The sequence below is a fragment of the Salvelinus fontinalis genome, chromosome 3 (assembly GCF_029448725.1).
Source record: "Salvelinus fontinalis isolate EN_2023a chromosome 3, ASM2944872v1, whole genome shotgun sequence".
NCBI lineage: Eukaryota > Metazoa > Chordata > Actinopteri > Salmoniformes > Salmonidae > Salvelinus > Salvelinus fontinalis.
Genome location: NC_074667.1, coordinates 2,523,090 through 2,543,299, shown reverse-complemented (window position 1 = coordinate 2,543,299; position 20,210 = coordinate 2,523,090). Strand labels below are relative to the sequence as shown.

General features: G+C 43.8%; 1 protein-coding gene across 2 annotated transcripts; it reads right to left on the bottom strand.

The window, feature by feature from the left end:
* Positions 1-6,971: 6,971 nt before the first annotated feature.
* Positions 6,972-18,963, bottom strand: LOC129836062 (NACHT, LRR and PYD domains-containing protein 12-like). 2 transcript variants are annotated; one of them, XM_055901816.1, is made up of 10 exons: positions 18,553-18,963; positions 17,810-17,994; positions 15,568-17,217; positions 14,429-14,776; positions 9,893-10,060; positions 9,613-9,783; positions 9,161-9,304; positions 8,911-9,084; positions 8,475-8,648; positions 6,972-8,262 (listed from the first exon to the last, which is right to left on the bottom strand). In XM_055901816.1, exons 2-10 carry the CDS (start codon positions 17,848-17,850, stop codon positions 8,250-8,252), a joined length of 2,883 nt encoding a protein of 960 aa, XP_055757791.1. In that variant the 5' UTR covers positions 17,851-17,994; positions 18,553-18,963; the 3' UTR covers positions 6,972-8,249. The 2 variants fall into 2 exon arrangements, with proteins under 2 accessions (XP_055757791.1, XP_055757801.1); XM_055901826.1 differs by lacking the exon at positions 14,429-14,776 and having other exon boundaries at positions 18,553-18,960.
* Between the last annotated feature and the right edge of the window lie 1,247 nt (positions 18,964-20,210).

Sequence of the window (20,210 nt, the reverse complement as noted above, 5' to 3'; positions counted from 1 at the left end):
ACGTTCTCTGCTTTACACTGAGTTTGTCATTTTATAACACACTTTTTGCAAAATTGTTAACACCACCTACTGCTTTACACTCAGTTTGCAATTTAATAACACACTTCTAGCAAAACTGTAAACATTGGTCTCTACATTGTTACACTATTTCGCCAATTGCCTTTCCACGTTGACACATGGGAAAACACTTTTAGATAATGAGTTCACACAAATCAGAGCTTGAGCACTATAAATAGGCCACAGGTAAACATTTGGTTTGGACAACAATGGAGGCCAATATTGGACAGAGAGTAAGAGGGGTGAGAACTGGAGGAGTACGAGGAGGACGAGGAGGTGAAGAAGTAAGAGGAGGAGGAGGAAGAGGTGAAGTAGGACAGGGGTGAAGGAGAGGACGGGGAAGGGGAAGAGGAAGGGGAGTCAGGAACACAAGAACTGATGAAATCATGTTGTCAGCCATGGGATGAGCATGGGGGAGCCTGGGCAACGGGTTCAACCAAATCTGAGCCGCTATACTGCTGCAGGTATCATCCGGGTATTTCGAAAGGAGAACCGGTCAGTAACTGTAAGTGCTGTAATCTTACTGGTACAGTAATATGTACTGAACTTTCATAATGAGAAGGATCTATCACTAAAACCACTCAATTGTTTTTACAGAACTGCAAGAAAACCAGTATCTGATGGAAGAGGTGGACTGTTCACCCCAGAGCAGGAGACCCACATTGTGGTCATTGCAAATAACTGCATCAGACTCAGAGACCTGCAGGACCACATAATGGTAGATAACACCATATTCCAAAACGTCAACAGAGTGAATCTCTCTGCACTGTCTTCTACTGAAACGCAATAGAATTAGGATGAAGCAGTCCCTTTCGAAATAAACTCAGACCATGTAAAAGAGATATGAAACTGAGATATGAATATGTGCAGGTAAACTATACTATCCTATCATTGGTACTGGATCTGGAAGTGTATGGTGCTACATCATATTGACTGATCCCTGTCTTTTCCTACTGTGCTACATTGTTGTCTTGTCTCTTTCAGAGAGTCACGGAGCTAGAAGCAGATGCAGTGCATCATGAACTAATACATGTGGATGAGGCAGTTTTCAACCTTGCAAAAACAAGGGGCCGCGACAGAAATATAATCGGACACAGTGCCATCATCAACGTATCGGGACAACGTGGTGGCAACATAACAATGTGTGCGGCTATTAGTCAAAACGGCGTCCTTCACCATCATGTAATCCTAGGCACATACAACACTGCACACATCACATTTCTGGAAACCCTCCACAACAGACTAATCTCTAATGGCCAGGGGCCAGAGTAGCCCAGGTAAGTTATCATCTGGGACAATGTTAGTTTCCACTGGGCTGTCGTGGTCCGCAATTGGTTCACAGGTCACCCACCCACTTTTCATCGCACTCAATACTCTCCGTTCTTGAATCCTATTGGAGAATTGTTCTCTGCATGGCGTTGGAAAGTGTATGATCGCCAGCCGCACCAACGCATAGCCCTTCTACAGGCATTGGAGGAGGCTTGTGGGGACATGGATCAGGGGTCACGCCAGGCCTGGGTACGGCACTCCAGGCGATACTTTCCATGCGGCCTAGCTCAAGACAACATCGCGTGTGATGTGGATGAAGTCTCATGGCCCGACCCACAAAGAAGGCGAGATGTAGCCTCATATTTTTATGTTCTTTTTTTCCCTAGCACAAATGTTTTTGAGAACATTTTTTAAACATTTTCCTCCTTATTTGTATTGATAGTTATGTTCGGAATACACATCCATACGTTACACATTTGGATACCTGTGTGTGTGTGTTTACAACATGTATGACAAAACGTTATTGCAAACTGCTATACCCTGCACACAGAAAAAGCAAAAGCCACAAGTGTTTTTTATTTATACCATCAGTGCGTAGTTGGTGCTTCGTGTGCTTCTTGAAATGATGGTTTGTGTGTACTGTATTGATGCAAAAACACATTTCTTTTAAAGAGTTTGAAGAGTTTTGCAAGAATTGTTTGCTTTTGCAAAAGATTTATAACGTCTTGCTGGTTTGGTGTAAGGTTTTGTGGTTAGTGTGTAGAGTTCAGCAAAAATAGCCTATAGTTTAAAAGATGGTGCCTAAGCAATCAAAAAAACTGCAATGCGATAGCCTGGCAAACTCCATCGCAAGTGATCCGTATAAAACCCCTCTCGCATGAGTCCATCGAAATCCTTTATTTAACTAAGCAAGTCAATTCAGATTTTTTTGTTTTTAACAATGACGGCCTACTCCGGTCAAACCCTCCCCTAACCCGGACGACGGCGGGCCAATTGTGCGCCGCCTTACGGGACTCCCGATCACGGCCGCTTGTGATACAGTTCGGGATCGAACCAGGGTCTGTAGTGATGCATCTAACACTGAGATGCAGTGCCTTAGACTGCTGCATCACTCGGGAGCAGCGGTCTAAGATGTGTTGGCTTTCCAACTCCTCATGGATGTCCTCAGTGGCTATATCGAGGGATCTCTGGTCTGAGTAAATGGCCGGTCAGCGCAATGACGTCCAAGTGTATATAGCAAATCATTAAATCGTATCTCGATTAAAAATAGGGTGCAAGGTGGGCGTTTTTTCCCTGTGAGAAGGACCACCGTGATGCCGGCATGATGTCATAGCCGCGGGAAGTAGGGATGTTGAGGGTGTTGCATCACCAGTATTAACAATGCTCAAACATACAAAAAATATAAATACCTGTGTTTGGTTTGCTAGACATGTTTGATGTAGCAATGTAAGTTGATTTTTGTATTATGAATAAAATACATTTATTTATTTTTTAAATCAAAAAAGAGGGTGTTGCATCACCCCCTGGCAAATTAGAACGTTTTTTGTATTAATAAAAGTGGGTGGGCCTTTACTAGTCCTGTATTAGTGGACTGATATGGCCATCTGAAGCACACGCAACATTTTCATTTGATGAGTGATAATTTACCATGGATTGATTATTCAACGTTGCTCATATCTCTCACCCATAATCGTCCATCAAACTACGTGACACGAGTTTCGATGTGCTGTTATCGGCTGGGGGAAGACAGACCGATGTGTGCAGGGTGGAATGAAAAATAGACCGACCAACATCAGAAAGCTGTCCTTGGTGTAAGAGTAATGGTGTCATTTTATTTCCCGTTTGTGATATTGAAGTTTGTGTGTTAAACACATAGGTCTATTTAGATAAAGGAAAATGTTTCCAAATGGCTAGTTCATATTTTTTTTCATTAGTTAATTCTATTCACTATAGGGTAGATTAATATTTCACCTCCTTCCTATTGGCCATTTAGACTGTTACAAGAACACTGAACTTACAGATTTTGCATATCGTTTATGAGTTAGCCCCACATATTTATGGACGGCTGAGCTTGATATCCTTTGTGGAAAGGTATCTCGTGAATTGATATCATGTATTCAACTGAGCAGACACCTAAAGCAATTGAATTGTCCTTGGTGCCCGCTCTCATACCTTATAATTCTGTATTTCTTTGTGACTAACTTGTTTATATACAGGTAGACCAGAAAAGACACATCCCTGATTAAAAGCACCTGCTACTCATCAGTTGTTCCCTGAAAAAAAGCTGTTTTGAATTCAAATAAATCTGTACCTACACACTGAAGAAGGCTGTAAAGCAAAAAGTCTGTGTACGCTATTCTTAATGCAGTTAAAATCATTTTAAAAAATATTAAGAGGCCTAATCTTTATGCTACACCTTTTTGTTTGTCTGAATTCACGGCGTTTACGCACCAGCCAAGCTTCTGGGACAGCGCGATGGTTCCCTTTAGATTCATATTATTCCAACCTCATTGGTTATAAATATATATAAAACACAGGAAAATTACATGTTGACTGCACTGGCTCTTTAAATTCTTAGTGGCCTGGCCTCTTGCTTTCTGTCTGATACTTTTAGTTAAATTCACAAATACAATTGATTAAATGTATTAAATTGTGCGGGGTTAATAAATAATGTCTAGGATTGGAAAAGCATGAGTAAAACAAAAATAACCATAGAGGACCAGATCAATGATAAGAATGATACGATTAAGGTTTCCCCCTACTAGTAATGTTTGGTGTGACAAAACATTTTGTGACTATTTTACATGAACTCTCAATAGAGCTATTATGTTATTTTGTCTTCTCATTAATGAAGTACAGTATCATTATAAGGCATATTATGGGTATTAAATGAATGGGAATCAGATTAGAGAGCCATCGAGAGACGTTTTCACCACCCATACTTCTTACTCCCCACCCCATTTATCTGGCCCTCTTCTTCCTCTCTCCCCTCACGAGCCATCGACACACAGATCGGTCTGGTAGGACACGCACGTCTTTAGACTGGAACAAATTTAAAAAGTAATTTTACCTAACTTTTTCTATTGTGAATATCATTTACCTACCCCAGATAGTAAGCCTGCGTTAAGGTTCACCTACCCATTACTACTACATGCATAATTCCACAGGTCTCTAAAACATATTTGTGTTTTTCTTGGAATAAAAACACAGCATTTAACCAACTTTATTTGCATAGTAGATTGGGCTAAAAGTATCACAGAGAAATAATCAAATGATCTCCCTCAGGACAAGCACGGTCAACTGATTTGTATTTAACTAGGCAAGTCAGTTAAGAGCAAATTCTTATTTACAAATCACAGCCTACCCCAACCAAATCCGGACAACGCTGGACCAAGTGTGGTGCCTTAGACCGCTGTGCCACTCGGGATTTATGTATTCACAGAAGCGCCAATTTATATAAAGAGTGCAAAACACACGTGAACCATTAAATACATTTGGTAATATTCGTTGAAAATATCCATGACATGCAACAAGTCATTTGTTCATTAGATTGGAGTTGAACACGGTATTGTGCCCTCGCCTTCAGTGGGATGCCTTTTATGCATTAATCAGTCTCTTCCTCCTCTCCTCTACTGCTCTGACCCACAGTCCGCGCACAGCTTCGGACCTTTTGTGGGTGCAAGACCCACAAACAAATCGGTGGCACTGTGCACAGCTTTCATGGGCCTGGTTCCGTGCACACTGCGGCTTCACCTGGCACTGTGTTCTGTTCCCAGCTGGGAGCTGGATGGGTGCCCAGGAAGGAGGCGGTGCGGCCTTGGCTGCTTCCTTGGCGCTTGCAGCTGCCTTCGTCTTGGCTCTCATGTGGTTCTCACGAAGATCCCATGCCAGATCCATGATGAAATATCGCCGCGGCGTTGTCTTGCCGGTACACAGGGTGAACAAAACGTGCGCGTTGATAGCAGCCAGCTCGAGCAGGTTGTAGAATATGACAACAGGCCAGCGGAGAGTACCCCCTTTCCCCGTGAACTGTCTGGCCATCTTATCCACACCAACCTGCAATAAAGTATTAAACATTAGCAAATAGGACAAAAATACAATTTGTTACAGAAGAGCACAATGCATGAAATATGGCAAGGAGCGTCTAAATGTGTAGCCTAAATGTATAGGACTAATAGCCTACATTTCTTCTGTTATAGTGCGTCAGGGTCTCTGGTTTTCTCTTTGTGTCACCGCCAATGGCAACCGTCAGATGCATAGTACTCAGGATACAGACGCTTTTTCTAGGCTTCTTTCTGTAAACCGTAAGTGTTGCTTTGTCGTGTTTCAGCACTGTTGTGGAGAACAGCTCTACTTGTGACTGGTTACATGCAGATGGAGGCAGGTCTCGTCTTATTCACCGCACCGACCAGGCTTGTGTTCTTGTCAATCAACTTGTTAACAAATGGCAGTGAGGTGAAGACATCGTCCATGTTGACATTTCTCCCCTCACCGAGGTAAGGTTCGACGAGTCGTATAACCACATGTTCAGGCTGCTGAGATTCACCTTTCCCCAAATACGGAAAGACATTCAGCACGTACTTGCTGTCGATGTCAGCTGCCAACCGAAACTTCATGCCCCACTTGTCTTGCTTGTAGGGGATGTACTGTGTAAAGCCACATTTCGTTTTCGTGGGGAACCATTGCTCCTCGACGGTGACGTTCACTCCTGGCTTGTAAGAGGTAACACATCTCTGTACAAACGCGTTCCAAACTTCTGATACTAAGGCGAATTTGTCAGTTTCCAGTCGCATGCGTCTGGTCTCTCTTGCATCAAAACGCAGGTATCGCATGATTTCTCTGAAGCGGTTCCGTGGCATGGTTTCTCGGAAGAAAGTGATCCCATACCTGTCTGACTAGAGGCTCTCCAAACGCGTGTTCCTTCCTCCGTACAGTCCTCGGACATACAGGAGCGCAATGAACGCTTCCAGCTCATTCACGTTTAGTCTCCCTTTCCTCTATGCGCCTCGGCTACAGTTCAGTGCCTGTTTTGCTGCAACATCTCCATGTCACATAAACAATGGAAGCTGTCGAACGCTCTGTCGATTCTGTATTTTGCTAAGGCGAGGGCCTGACTACACTGGGATTCCATTATGTGCTGATAATCGACTTTGCATTGTCAGCAGGCTCTTTTATCCAAACCGCGCCGTCCTTCCCCGTCTCCTCTCTCTCCATCTCAGTTAGTGACGCCTGCACAGTGGGCATCATTCGGGCTCTCTTGCGCCAAAACAGATCAGACTCCTAATCAGAATCGCAGTCAAAATCAGAATGTAATGAAGAATTCCCCTATTGGTCATCTGAGTCGATCTCAGCATCAAGTTCCTCCCCTCCACCGGACTCCATCTCATTCAAATCTCAAAGTTATCAGCGCTTCTCGCACCTCCATTCTCGGTCTTGCTATCGTATGAACGACTTCCGCTTCCAGGCCACCCCTCTCTCGTTTCTCCATCTTCTTCTTCTATGATAATGGCGGTCAACAAACAAACGTTAAAGGTGCATGCCACCACCTACTGTGCAGGAGTTTGTGGACAATCACGGTTTACAACATCACATTTCTAAATCCTCCTACCAATCTCAGTATTTCTGAGTAAATGAAAGAGCCCTACTAACTTCTAACAGTAAAGTTTATTTTAATGAATTTTACATTTTTCTTGTGAACGTTTTAATACTTATTCATCAGCAATACATGTACAATATATAAAATAAACATTTTATTAATGCATGTTTTCATTAATTTTAGAACGTTTTAATGAGTTTAAAAAACACAAAACGCCCCAAAAAACTGTCCCCTGTGCTTGTAGTGGTATATACAGTAACTTATAACATTTGTTGAATCGTGCAAGGCTGATATTCAGTGATGTGGTGGTAAATGCATAAATCACTAATGCAAAAAATAAAAAAATCATGTTTTTACTTATCTGGAGTTAAAGTTGGTCAACACTATTCACTAAATACAAAAGGTAGGGAAGATGATTTAGATGTTTTTTTAAAAAGTATTTTTTATTTAACCAGGCAGGTCAGTTAAGAACAAATTCTTATTTACAATGACTGCCTACGCCGGCCAAACCCGGACGACGCTGGGCCAATCACGGCCGGTTGTGATACAGCCTGGAATCGAACCAGGGTGCCTGTAGTGATGCCTCAAACACTGAGATGCACTGACGCTTTGCACTGTAGACCGCTGCGCCAATCAGGATAGATTTAACCATAGAGATCCTCATTTTATTAAGTTAAACCCTTCTATATGGACTTTTGTCCAAATGTATATATGCTGTCTGGAATAGAATTCTGTTCATTAGCATGTTCATACCACACCAATCTAAGGGTTCTATTCAACCTGTATCGTTGAAGACTGAGCGAGTAGTCTGGGGGGGATTGGTAAAGGTGAAAATGTCTTCAAGTGGATTATCCATTTATTCAGTCCCACTATATGATGACACATCCTTGGTTAAACAAGGAAACACAATAAGGTCATTATGTAAAACATAGCATCACCCGTCTCTTCAGTAAAGGCTACATCGTATACCGCAACGTCTTGACTTGACATTGATGTGCAAAGAAATACTGCATGGGCTTCGAGGTTACTGAGCATGTTTGGGGCTAAAGGTACTGAGTAACATCCTTTAGTTTAGTACACAGGCACTGTGGTTACACCCTGAAGGGCATCCTACTCTATAAAACTATATATAATTATCTTTTTCAAGTTTAGGCACTTCTTTAATAAGTCTGTACAACGATCAATTCAGTCGTCTGAATGCAAATCCCAGTCTGCTCCAGAGAAAGCGTCCTGTTCCCGTTACAGTGAACCGCTTCACCAGAGTACAGAACTTGAAGATCAAGCCGAGACGCCAAGGAGAACCCCATCAAGCGAGTCAAGACCTCTCTCAATCGTTGATTCTAGAACAAAGAATAGTGTTACCACCATAGACGCATCATCCTACAAAATAATGTTCTCATTCCATCCCTATTCTAACAGAATTGTCCACTGAGGGGCCACACAATCCAATTATGAAAAGTTGACACACACACACACAGGGATCTACAGCCACAAAAGTCATTATAAATAAATTACTAACATCATTGTAAGCTTTGATGGCATCAGTACTTACTCTAGAGTCTGTAGATTGTAGCGTTGGTTGTCCCTGATGTCGGAGAGAATTCTCAGTCCTTCTTCTCCCGTGTCATTTCCCATCAGACCTAGTTCTGTGATGCTGGAGTGGCTGGACTTCAGGGCTAAGGCTAGGGAGGAGCAGCCCTTCACTGTGATCCCACAGCATCTCAGACTGAAGGGGGGGGGGGGGGGGGTGAATGTGGGGAGAGAGATGGGGATGGAGAGAAAGAGTGGAGAAGGTCACCAGAGAGGGAGAAACTCTCTTCAATTTGTTTTGGTCAACAAGACTACATAAATTGTACGAGTGATTTATAAGTTATTATACCAAGTCATCTTGTGAATATGCTTATAATAATTCATTGTTTGAAGAGCGGTGCAGTGTGATATCATAGACCAAGCCGTGAGCTTTATAACTCTATAATGAGGTTACTTACAACAGTCTCTCCAGTGTACAACACCTGGACGTCAGTCCCAGGTAGAGAGTCTTCACACCGCGGTCTCCCAGGTCGTTTCCAGAGAGATCCAGCTCTTTCAGGTTGGTGAGGTTGGAGCTGAGAGCTTTGACCAGCTCCCCACACCATTTCCCTGTCAGTTTACAGTCACTCAGCCTAGGTGGGGAGAGGTAATTACATTGAGAAAGTTGCCCCCCCTCACACACGCACGTGCTAGGTTTGCAGAACTCACCTGAGGGTCTCAAGTGAAGACAAGCAGAAAAAGACATCGGCCCAGTCATCCGAGTCGCCCAGATGGTTCCTGCTGATGTCCAGCTCTTTGAGGACAGAGTTGAAATGAAACCCTCTGACTAGGGTGATGCCACAGCTCGCCATACTGGAGAGACAAGAGTAAAGACAAAGAAACTCTTCTATATTCAGCTCCAGACCAAGGTTCAAAATACTGGCTTTCAGAGACTTTAAGTATTCGCTTTAGACTGCCTGGAGAGCTAGATGGGAGGACAGGGTTTGCACTTTTGCGACTATTCTATTGGTTCCATTGTGCCAGGCAAGCTCAATCAACCCAAGTCTGACAAGTATTTGAACTAATTTCAAATAGTATTTGAACCAAAGTCTGTCAGCTTACATGGAGTAGGGGCTAGGGGAGAGTGGCCCGTACACTCTTGGTGGGGTAAGCTAGCTTACATGAGTTTCTCCAGTTGACAGAAGGGCAGTCCGAAGGCTTTACAGAGCATCTTGACCCCCTCGTCCTTCAGGTTGTTGTTGCTCAGGTTGAGCTCCCTCAGACTGGGGATGTTCACCAGAAATCCAAACATGTTCTCACAGCATTTCTCAGTGAGCTGACAACAGTACAACCTGGTGGTGGAGAGAAAATGTATGGTACATTTACTACAGTGAACATTCCACTTTAGAATCAGGGAGGTGGAATGTGTGAGTGTACTACAATACTCCAGACAGTACTCACTCCAGTTTGTATATCTGGGTTGACTTCAGTATGTCCATAAGCAGCTCCACCCCCGCGTCTCCCAGATCATTCATGCTGACGTCCAGCTCTCGCAGGTGTTCGGGGTTGTCTATCAGCAACACCGCCAGAGCGTGACTCAGCTCCAGGCCCAGCTTGCAGTTTGAGAGCCTAACGAAGATTATAATACTTTAGAAGATGCGGCCTATGTGGTCTAGAGGTTAGTGTTGCAAATCCCAGCACAGATGTACAGCCTAGGCTACCAGTGTCAGCATGAGTTCAAAATCTGACCCCATGCCATTCTGACTCGCAAACTCTCCTAACTCTCCTCTTCACTCTCCTATCTCAATGAAAATAAATATATTCTTTAAGGGTATAATGTATGTCAAATAGTTTAGAAGATAAACTGTATTTCCTTATGAGGAGAACTTCATTTGCGTTAAACCACAGGATAAACCCATAGGGGAACTGAATTATGTGGTAAAACGGCACCGAAGAGGATGGCTGACGTTTCAGTGCTCCTAACCAACTGTGTTATTTTGTTTGTTTTTTAGCTGTGGACCACACTATCTACCTAGAGAGTTGTCATCTGTATTTTTCATAGCTGTCTACCTACCACCACAGACCGATACTGGCACTAAGACCGCACTCAATGAGCTGTATACGGCCATAAGCAAACAGGAAAACGCTCATCCAGAGGCGGCTCTTCTAGTGGCCGGGGGTTTTAATGCAGGGAAACTTAAATCCATTTGACCAAATTTCTACCAGCATGTTAAATGTGCAACCAGAGGGGGGGGGGGGACACACAACTCTAGACCCGCTTTACTCCACACACAGAGACGCATACAAAACTCTCCCAAACCTCCATTTGGCAAATCTGACCATAATTCTATCCTCCTGATTCCTGCTTACAAGCAAAAATTAAAGCAGGAAGCACCACTGACTCGGTCAATAAAAAAAGTGGTCAGATGAAGCAGATGCTAAGCTACAGGACTGTTTTGCTAGCACAGACTGGAATATGTTCCGGGATTCTTCCTGTGGCATTGAGGAGTACACATCAGTCACTGGCTTTATCAAAAAGTGCATCCATGACGTCATACCCACAGTGACCGTATGTACTGTACATACCCCAACCAGAAGCCATGGATTACAGGCAACATCCGCACTGAGCTTAAGGGTAGAGCTGCCGCTTTCAAGGAGTCGGAAGCTTATTAGAAATCCTGCTATTTCCTCCAACGAACCATCAAACAGGCAAAGCGTCAATACAGGACTAATATTGAATCGTACTACACCGGCTCAGACGCTCGTCGGATGTGGCAGGGCTTGCAAACTTTACAGACTGTTACGTCCCCCAGTTTCTGTTTTGTGGGTTTGTATTAGAGGTCGATGGGCCGATTTCAAGTTTTCATAACAATCGGTAATCTGCATTTTTCGACACCGATTATTTGCCAGCAGCTCTTCGCTGTGCTTCAAGCATTGCACTGTTTATGACTTCAAGCCTATCGACTCCCAAGATTAGGCTGGCAATACTAAAGTACCTATAAAAACATCCAATAGTCAAAGGTATATGAAATACAAATGGTATAGGGAGAAATAGTCCTATAATAACTACAACCTAAAACTTCTTACCTGGTAATATTGAAGACTCATGTTAAAAGGAACCACCAGCTTTCATATGTTCTCATGTTCTGAGCAAGGAACTTAAACGCTAGCTTTTTTACATGGCACATATTGCACTTTTACTTTCTTCTCCAACACTTTGTTTTTGCATTATTTAAACCAAATTGAACATGTTTCATTATTTATTTGAGGCCAAATTGATATTATTGATGTATTATATAAAGTTTAACAAAAGTGTTCATTCAGTATTGTTGTAATTGTCATTATTATATATATATATATATATACAAAAATCGGCAGATTTAATCGGTGTCGGCTTTTTTTGGTCCTCCAATTATCAGTATCGGCGACCTAATCGGTCGACCTCTAATTTGTATGTGTGTATTTCAGGAAATGGCTTCCTGGATTCCAAGCAGCTGATTGGTCGGCCCCATTGCAGATTGGAGCTCTGATCCCGCCCTCTCGGCAGGGGATACAGCTGTCTGTAATTAACGACTCCTTCTGCAGCTTGAAAAGCCAGTGTTCCTTTGTTAGGATACAGAGATTCTTTGTATGTGCTGCGTTGGGCTGATAAAATTGTTGTAAAGTATTTTGTAGCCGGTCCTGCAGAGGTATGTGTATGCCAAAAGGACTCAGTGTTTTTGATTATTGATATTGTTCACTTTACATTACTAATTATTCTGTTTATGTTCCCAGGGGGAAGGGGAAGGCACCTTGGGAGTGTTTAGACAAGAGGCCTGCAGCCATACATATACCAGTAGTATGTACTCTGTCTATGCACACTAAGTAAGACCTGGGCAGACCAACCCCTGTATTTTGGTTAGCGTGCCAGGTAGAGTTAAGAATAAGTAAGTAGTGGGTAGGTAGGAGAGGGGACTCTAACTTTCTTTGCTTTGGTTCCATTCAGCCCCTTTTCCACAAATTACCGTGTGAAGGAAAAATAAATTCCCTGTAAACGGTAATATGGTGTCCTCCAAGAGGTGTGTGTAACACAGACTACAAAGGGAAGCATAGACGTGAGTTTCCCAGTGACACGAGCCTACTGGACGAGCTAAATTACTTCTATGCTCTCTTCGAGGCAAGTAAACACTGAAACATGCATGAGAGCATCAGCTGTTCCGGATGACTGATCACGCTCTCCGCAGCCGATGTGAGTAAGACCTTTAAACAGGTTAACATTCACAAGGCCGCAGGGCCAGACAGATTACCAGGACGTGTACTCACAGCATGCACTGCCCAACTGGCAAGTGTCTTCACTGACATTTTCAACTTCTCCCTGTCTGAGTCTGTAATACCAACATGTTTCAAGCAGACCAGCATAGTCCCTGTGCCCAAGAACACTAAGGTAACCTGCCCAAATGACTACCGACCTGTAGCACTCAAGTCTGTAGACATGTAGCGCTTTGAAAGGCTGACGGCTCACATCAATACCATTATCCCAAGAAACCCTAGACCCACTCCAATTTGCATATCTTCCAACAGATCCACAGAGGATGCAATCTCTATTGCACTCCACACTGCCCTTTCCCACCTTGACAAAAGGAACACCTATGTGAGAATGCCATTCATTGACTACTGCTCAGTGTACAATACCATAGTGCCCTCAAAGCTCATTACTATGCTAAGGACCCTTGGACTAAACACCTCGCTCTGCAACTGGCTCCTGGACTTCCTGACGGGCCACCCCCAGGTGGTAATGGTAGGTAACAACACATCCGCCATGCTGATCCTCAACACGGGGGCCCATCAAGGGTGCGTACTCAGTCACCTCCTGTACTCCCTGTTCACTCATGACTGCACGGCCAGGCACGACTCCAACACCATCATTAAGTCTGCCCGATGACACAACAGTGGTAGGCCTGATCATCGACAATGACGAGACAGCCTATAGGGAGGAGGTCAGAGACCTGGCTGTGTGGTGTCAGGACAACTCTCCCTCAACATGATCAAGACAAAGGAGATGATTGTGGACTACAGAAAAAGGAGGACCCGAGCACGCCCGCATTCTCATTGATGGGGCTGCAGTGGAGCAGGTTGAGAGCTTCAAGTTCCTTGGTGTCCACATCACCAACAAACTAACATGGTCCAAGCACACCAAGACAGTCATGAAGAGGGCACGAAAAAACCTATTCCCCATCAGGAGACTGAAAAAATGTGGCATGGGTCCTCAGATCCTCAAAAGGTTCTACAGCTGCACCATCGAGAGCATTCTGACTGGGTGCATCACTGCCTGGTATGGCCACTGCTCGGCCTCCAACCGCAAGGCACTACAGAGGGTAGTGCGTACGGCCCAGTACATCACTGGGGCCAAGCTTCCTGCCATCCAGGACTTCTATACCAGATGGTGTCAGAGCAAGTAAAAAAAATTCTCAGACTCCAGCCACCCTAGTCAGACTGTTCTCTCTGCTAGTGGTACCGGAGTGCCAAGTCTAGGTACAGAAGGCTTCTAAACAGCTTCTACCCCCAAGCCATAAGACTCCTTAACATCTAATCAAATGGCTACCCAGACTATTTGTATAGCCCCCCCCCCCCCCTTTACACTGCTGCTACTCTGTTATTATCTATGCATAGTCACTTTAATAACTCTACCTACATGTACATATTACCACAATTACCTCGACTAACTGGTGCCGCCGCACATTGACTCTGCACCGCCCGGTACCCCTGTATATAGCCTCGCTATTGTCATTTTACTGTTGCTCTTAAATTATTTAGTTACTTTTATTTCTTATTCTTGTTTTTTTTAACTGCATTGTTGGTTAAGGGCTTGTAAGTAAGCATTTCACTGTAAGGTCTACAACTGCTGTATTCAGCACGTGACAAAAAATGATTTGAATACAATGACGTTACAAGTGGGGGTACACATGATCAGAACGGGTTTCCTAGCCATTGATTTTCCACCCATTGATCAAAACTCACTTCAGGATCTGCAGTTTGCAATAAACAACCTTCAGCCCGTCAACGAGATGAAACACGCCGGCTTCTCCCGGTTCATTGCCGCTCAGATCCAGCTCTCGCAGGTGCAAGGGGTTGGATTTGAGAGCTTTGGCCAGAGCGTTGAAGCCATCCTGTTTCACCCTGCAGCCGGACAGTTTCAGTCTCTCCATTCGGCAATGTGGCTGGGCCAGGCCGGCCGCCAGCAGCTGCACTCCTGAGTCTTTCAGCGTGTTGAAACTCAGGTCCAGCGCTTTCAGATGGCACACATTTGAGTTGAGCGCCAAGCCCAGATCTTTACAGAATATCTCAGTCAGATTGTGATATGACAGCCTGGTGGGAAGGGGGGTTAGGGAATCAAAAAGAACATAGCCATATTAGCAGACATTAAACCAACATAACTGTGTAACGATCATAAGACAGGTCCAACAAACCTGAATTACCTGTGACGACAATTATCTTGTGCGTTAGACATTTCATATCGTTATATACAGTGAGCGCCAAACGTATTGAGTTTGACACCTTTTGTTTGTTTTGTACTTCAACACTACGGATTTAAAATGATACAATGACTATGAGTCTAAAGTGCAGACTGTCAGCTTTTGAGGTATTTTCATCCATATCGGGTGAACCGTTTAGATATTACAGCACTTATTGTACATAGTCCCGCCATTTTAGGTGACCAAAAGTATTGGGCCAAATTCACTTGTGTATTAAAGTAGTAAAAAGTTAAGTATTTGGTCCCATATTCATCGCACATAACTACATAAAGTTTGTGACTCTACAAATTGGTTGGATGCATTTGCTGTTTAGGTTGTTTCAGATTATTTTGTGTCCCAATAGAAATGAATGGTAAATAATATATTGTGTCATTTTGGAGTCACTTTAAATGTAAATAAGAATAGAATATGTTTCTAAACACAATAGTTTTGGTCGTATAAAATGGGGGGGGAATAGCCTATGTACAAAAAGTGATTTCTAAACGGTTCACCTGATATGGATGAAAATGTTATTATATCACATCCAAAGCGCCAAAGAGCCAAAACTACAACAAATGTGTCACTTTCCCAATACCTTTGGAGCTCACTGTAATAGCTGGTATTGTTAAATGACCAAGTACTTACGTGGCTGTCTGGGAAGCTTTTATCACTGGCAGCATCCTCAGAAGTTCCTTGTCTCCTCTCTTCTTTACTTCCAACCCAAGCATGTCTATCGGCCCCGTCCCCGATGCCACTAACAGAGTGGCCAGGTCGGACCAATGTGCACGTGGGTATTTGGCATCTGGGGGAATTCCCGTATTGAGAAAGCTCATGCCATCCGTTTCTAAAGAGCTGTCACCCAGTTCCCTCAGGCAGTTCAGCAAGTTGAGTGTCCTCCGTGAAGCGGGATTCTCCATGACCTTCTTCTTGATGTACTCTACCGTTTCCGTCAGTGTCTCTGACGAGTTGTAGCCGGACTCTGCGACTGACTGGATGGAGTTCTGCGAGAAGCCGAGGAGGAACCGGAGGAAGAGGTCCAGCTTTCCGTTTCTGCTCTGCAAGGCCACGTCCACTGCTTTCCTCAGGCTGTTGCAGGATTGAAGAAACCACATTGCGGCAAAGAACTCCTGAATGGTGGTATGCCCAAAGTAGTAGATCTTCTTTTGCTGCAGCCCAATATCCTCCCTGAAGATGGGTATGTTCACTTTTGCGTACACAGCTGCCACTTGGACATCAATGTTGCACTCTCTTAGGTCTTCCTCGTAGAAAACCGCGTTGCCTTTCACCAACTGCTTAAAGGCTAGTTCCCCCAATTTATTAGCCATCTCCTGTGTATTCTGATTCTGTGTTTGCAACCGGGCGAGTAGGTCAGTATACACTGGAGTCAGAGCTCTGCGGTTACATTCTTTATAGAATAGAAATGTCTGTCTCCTGAGGAATGACGCACAAATCGAACAGATAATAGGTATCTGGCACAAGACGTAGAGGCTTTTTGAGTACTTCAAGTAGGCAATAATTGCATTGGCCCGGTCCGTGTCATTGATTGCTTTCCTGAGGAACTCCTCTTTCTGGTAATCTGTGAAGCCTTCGATTTCTGACTCTTCATTGATGTACTGAAAAGGGATGCGACTGATTGCTTCAGGTCTGGAGGTAATCCATATGTAAGCAGTGGAGGGAAGAAGATTACCGTTAATTAGGTTTGTAAGCAGTGTCGGCACGGATGAGGCCTCTGTGACATTGGTCACTATCGGGCTGTTCATGAAGTCAAGAAGATGTCGGAATTCATCCAGCCCATCAAAGATGAGCCAAATTCTGATGTTCTCCAAGTTGGAAATGCCAAGTTCTTTCAATTCTGGGAAAAACTTGTGAATAAGTTCAATTAGACTCAGTCTCTCCTTCAGCAAATTCAGCTCCCGGAAAGGAAGAGGAAATAAGAGAGGACAGTCCTGGTTTCCGTTTCCCTCTGCCCAGTTAAGAATAACCATCCGCACCTGGCTAGTTTTGCCAATACCAGAGACACCCTTGGTCAGTGCTATTCTGACTCGTTCGTAGCCTAGTTCAGAATCAAAGTATAAGCCTATGGTTGAGCACGTCCCTCGGTGTCTCTTCCTGTAGGTTGGCTCAATTAGAATATACTCATGTTGGTTCTCTCCACTTTCATCAGGTGGATACTGGAGATCACAATGTATATAAAATGGATGCTCAGTTTCCCCCCCTGGAGGACTCTGATACTTCTTCTTCAGGATGGCTTTGAGCTTATTGCTGAGTTTTGCCAGATTGGAGGCAGAGACTTCCCTGTTGAATTGGCCCAAAAAAGTATGTCATTTCTATACAGAGCAGGCATACCTGTGAACAGTTTCAACCATATTGTCTGTTAACTATATATATATAGTCTATTCTTGTGAGAGCCCACCCGTTGACCCTCTTGAGCCAAATTGTCTCCCTTGCAGATGAATGACAAGACCGTAGGAGCCTTTGAGACCATTCCTATATGGTATGGTCTAGTTTGTTATCTCAATAGAAGTCAGTGCTAGGAACCTCTTGGTGCTAAAATAACATCTCTTTAACATGAATTTTGGTTGGTCCAATGTGATTTACAATTGTATATGCATTCCACAGGAAGTCGGGAGGCAGAGACGCCCATCCTCTTCATCACTTTAAATACTGTCTAAACTCCTTCCCGGTCGGTAATGAGTATCCTATATTGAATTCAAGTCTGACGTTTCGTTCTCCACGATCTTCATACCATAAATTCTTAGAACTTTACAGATGGAATAAACTAATGTTTATATGAACATAAAATAGGCCTACAGTGTATTCTAAATTACACATACATTTCCCACAGACTTATGTTGATCTTGTCCTGTCATGAATGTAGTTGTCTTACCTTGGTTCAGTCTGATGTTTTTTTCTCCCAAGGTGAAACATTTTCCTCAAATCAGGAGAGGCGGATTTCCTATGACCAAGGTTTGTTTCCCTTCAAGGCGGAGGTATCTGTGAAGAGGGCAGTAAGGCAGGCTATCGCGTCCCTCATGTGATGAAGAAAATAAGATCCCACTACCAACCATAGACCTGTAACACAGATTATGGATATTATCTTCCTAACTGTATTAGCAAAAGTGCTGTGTGTATGGGGCTACCGTAATGCACTGGCAATACTGCCTCAATTCAAAGTCTGCTCACAGATTAAATTATTTGCTAATAAATTAATTCAGTTAAATAGGCTACCTGCAGAAGACAAACTGACAACACGGAGGACCTATCCATTTAGGCCCTATTTTTTTTCCAATAAATTCGTTTAGGATCAGCCCAAAACACTGCAAACAAAGACGGTGAGCTCTAACGGTGCACGAATGCAGTGTAATCCCAGGCCTTCAAAACTAACAAATGGATTATGCGGGGGGGGGAATCATCCCAAATGATTTATAAATGCAAAAATACATCTGACTACATCGTCTAAACACTGAACTCGCTTCCGCGTTTCTTTACTTTCTTTCTTTACTTATTTTCTTGGTGCTAGGCTAGCCCACGACCAGGAAATAGCTAGCTAAAATACGGCATGCAGTCATCCCATTGCAACTTTATCAACTCTCATTTAATAGCAAACACATAATGCAATTCCATAGTTACTTGTTGGATTTTCTCAATTGATTCTAGTCCATCACTGCGTCTCAGTAAATGTACGTGTTTTAAATTAGGTCGAGGAGGCAGCGTCAAACTTTCAAAACAAGGTACCCGCTAAAGTGCTAAAAATCAAGAACAGGGGCGCGTTCAGCAGGATACAAAGTTTTGGAACGTCCAGATAGAAATATGCTATGTAGAACAAACATGCCTCTTCGATTTGTTCAATAATGAATGACGTTAATGTTCAAGAACGTTTTGCAAATGAACGTGACCCTGTTCACACCCAGTACACATTTGAGAGGTTAGATCATTTTTGTCCACCATCAATTTGGTTAAATTTGATCTCAAACCAAATATAGCCTAAACATAATATGGCCATAGAAGTGTTGTAAAATAAAATGGTGAGATCCTACTGGAGAAGAGAATGAGGTGACCTGGAAGCGGAAGTGTGCGTAATTCATAGGCTATAACGGCAAGACCGCGAATTGAGGTGATAGAAGCGTTGACAATGCTACGAGAGTTGGATGAAATAGAGTCAGATATGGGGGGGGGGGGGTGCTGAGATCGACTATGAAGATTTGGGGAATTCTTCAATAGATTCCGATGCTGGCTGCGATTCTGATTATGAGCCTGGTCTGCCTCAGCGTCGGCGCAAGAGCGTACGAACGATGCCCACCGTGCAGGTGTCAAACAACTCAGATGGAGGGAGAGGAGAAGGACGGCACGGTTTGGATAAAACAGCCAGTGGACAACGCTGCAGGTCGGTTATGAGCACAGAATGGCACCCCATTGGAATCGGGCCCTACACCTTACGCCAAAGGCAGAATCGACAGAGCATTCGACAGCTTCCATTGTTTGTGACATGCAGATGTTCCAGCACATCAAGGACTGTACTGTAGCTGAAGGGGACGTGGGGCATGTCTGTGGATGAGCTGGAAGCGTTCATTGCGCTCCTGTATGTCCGAGGACTGTACGTAGGAATGAACACGCCTTTGGAGAGCTTCTGAAACGAAAAATGTGGGGTGATTCCCCCCCCCCGAGACACTATGCCCACGGAACCGCTTCAGAGAGATCATGCGATACCTGCGTTTTGATGCAAGAAAGACCAGACGCATACACTTGGAAACGGACAAATTCGCCCTGGTATCAGAAGTTTGGGACGCGTTTGTACAGAACTGTGTTTCCTCTTATAAGCCAGGAGGGAACATTACCGTTGAGGTGCAATGGTTCCCCTCAAAAGCTAAGTGCACCTTTACGCAGTACATCCCCTACACGCAAGACAAGTGGGGCATGAAGCTTTTGTTGGCAGCTGACATCGACAGCAAGTACGTGCTGAATGTCTTTCCGTATCTGGGGAAAGGTGAATCCCAGCTTCCTGAAAATGTGGTGATGAGGCTTGTAGAACCTTACCTTGGCGAGGGTAGGAATGTAAACACAGACGAGATCTTCACATCACTGCCATTGGCAAATAAGTTGATTGACAAGAACACAAGCTTAGTCGGGGTTATGAAAGTGAGCCGGGGGCTGCCTCTCTCTGTGAGTAACCAGGCACAGGCAGAGCTGTTCTCCACAACGGCACGACAAAGCAACACGGTTTACATAAAAAAAAAAAAAAAGCCTGGCCCAGGCTTTTAAGCTTCTATGTTTTTCTATGAGAAAACATT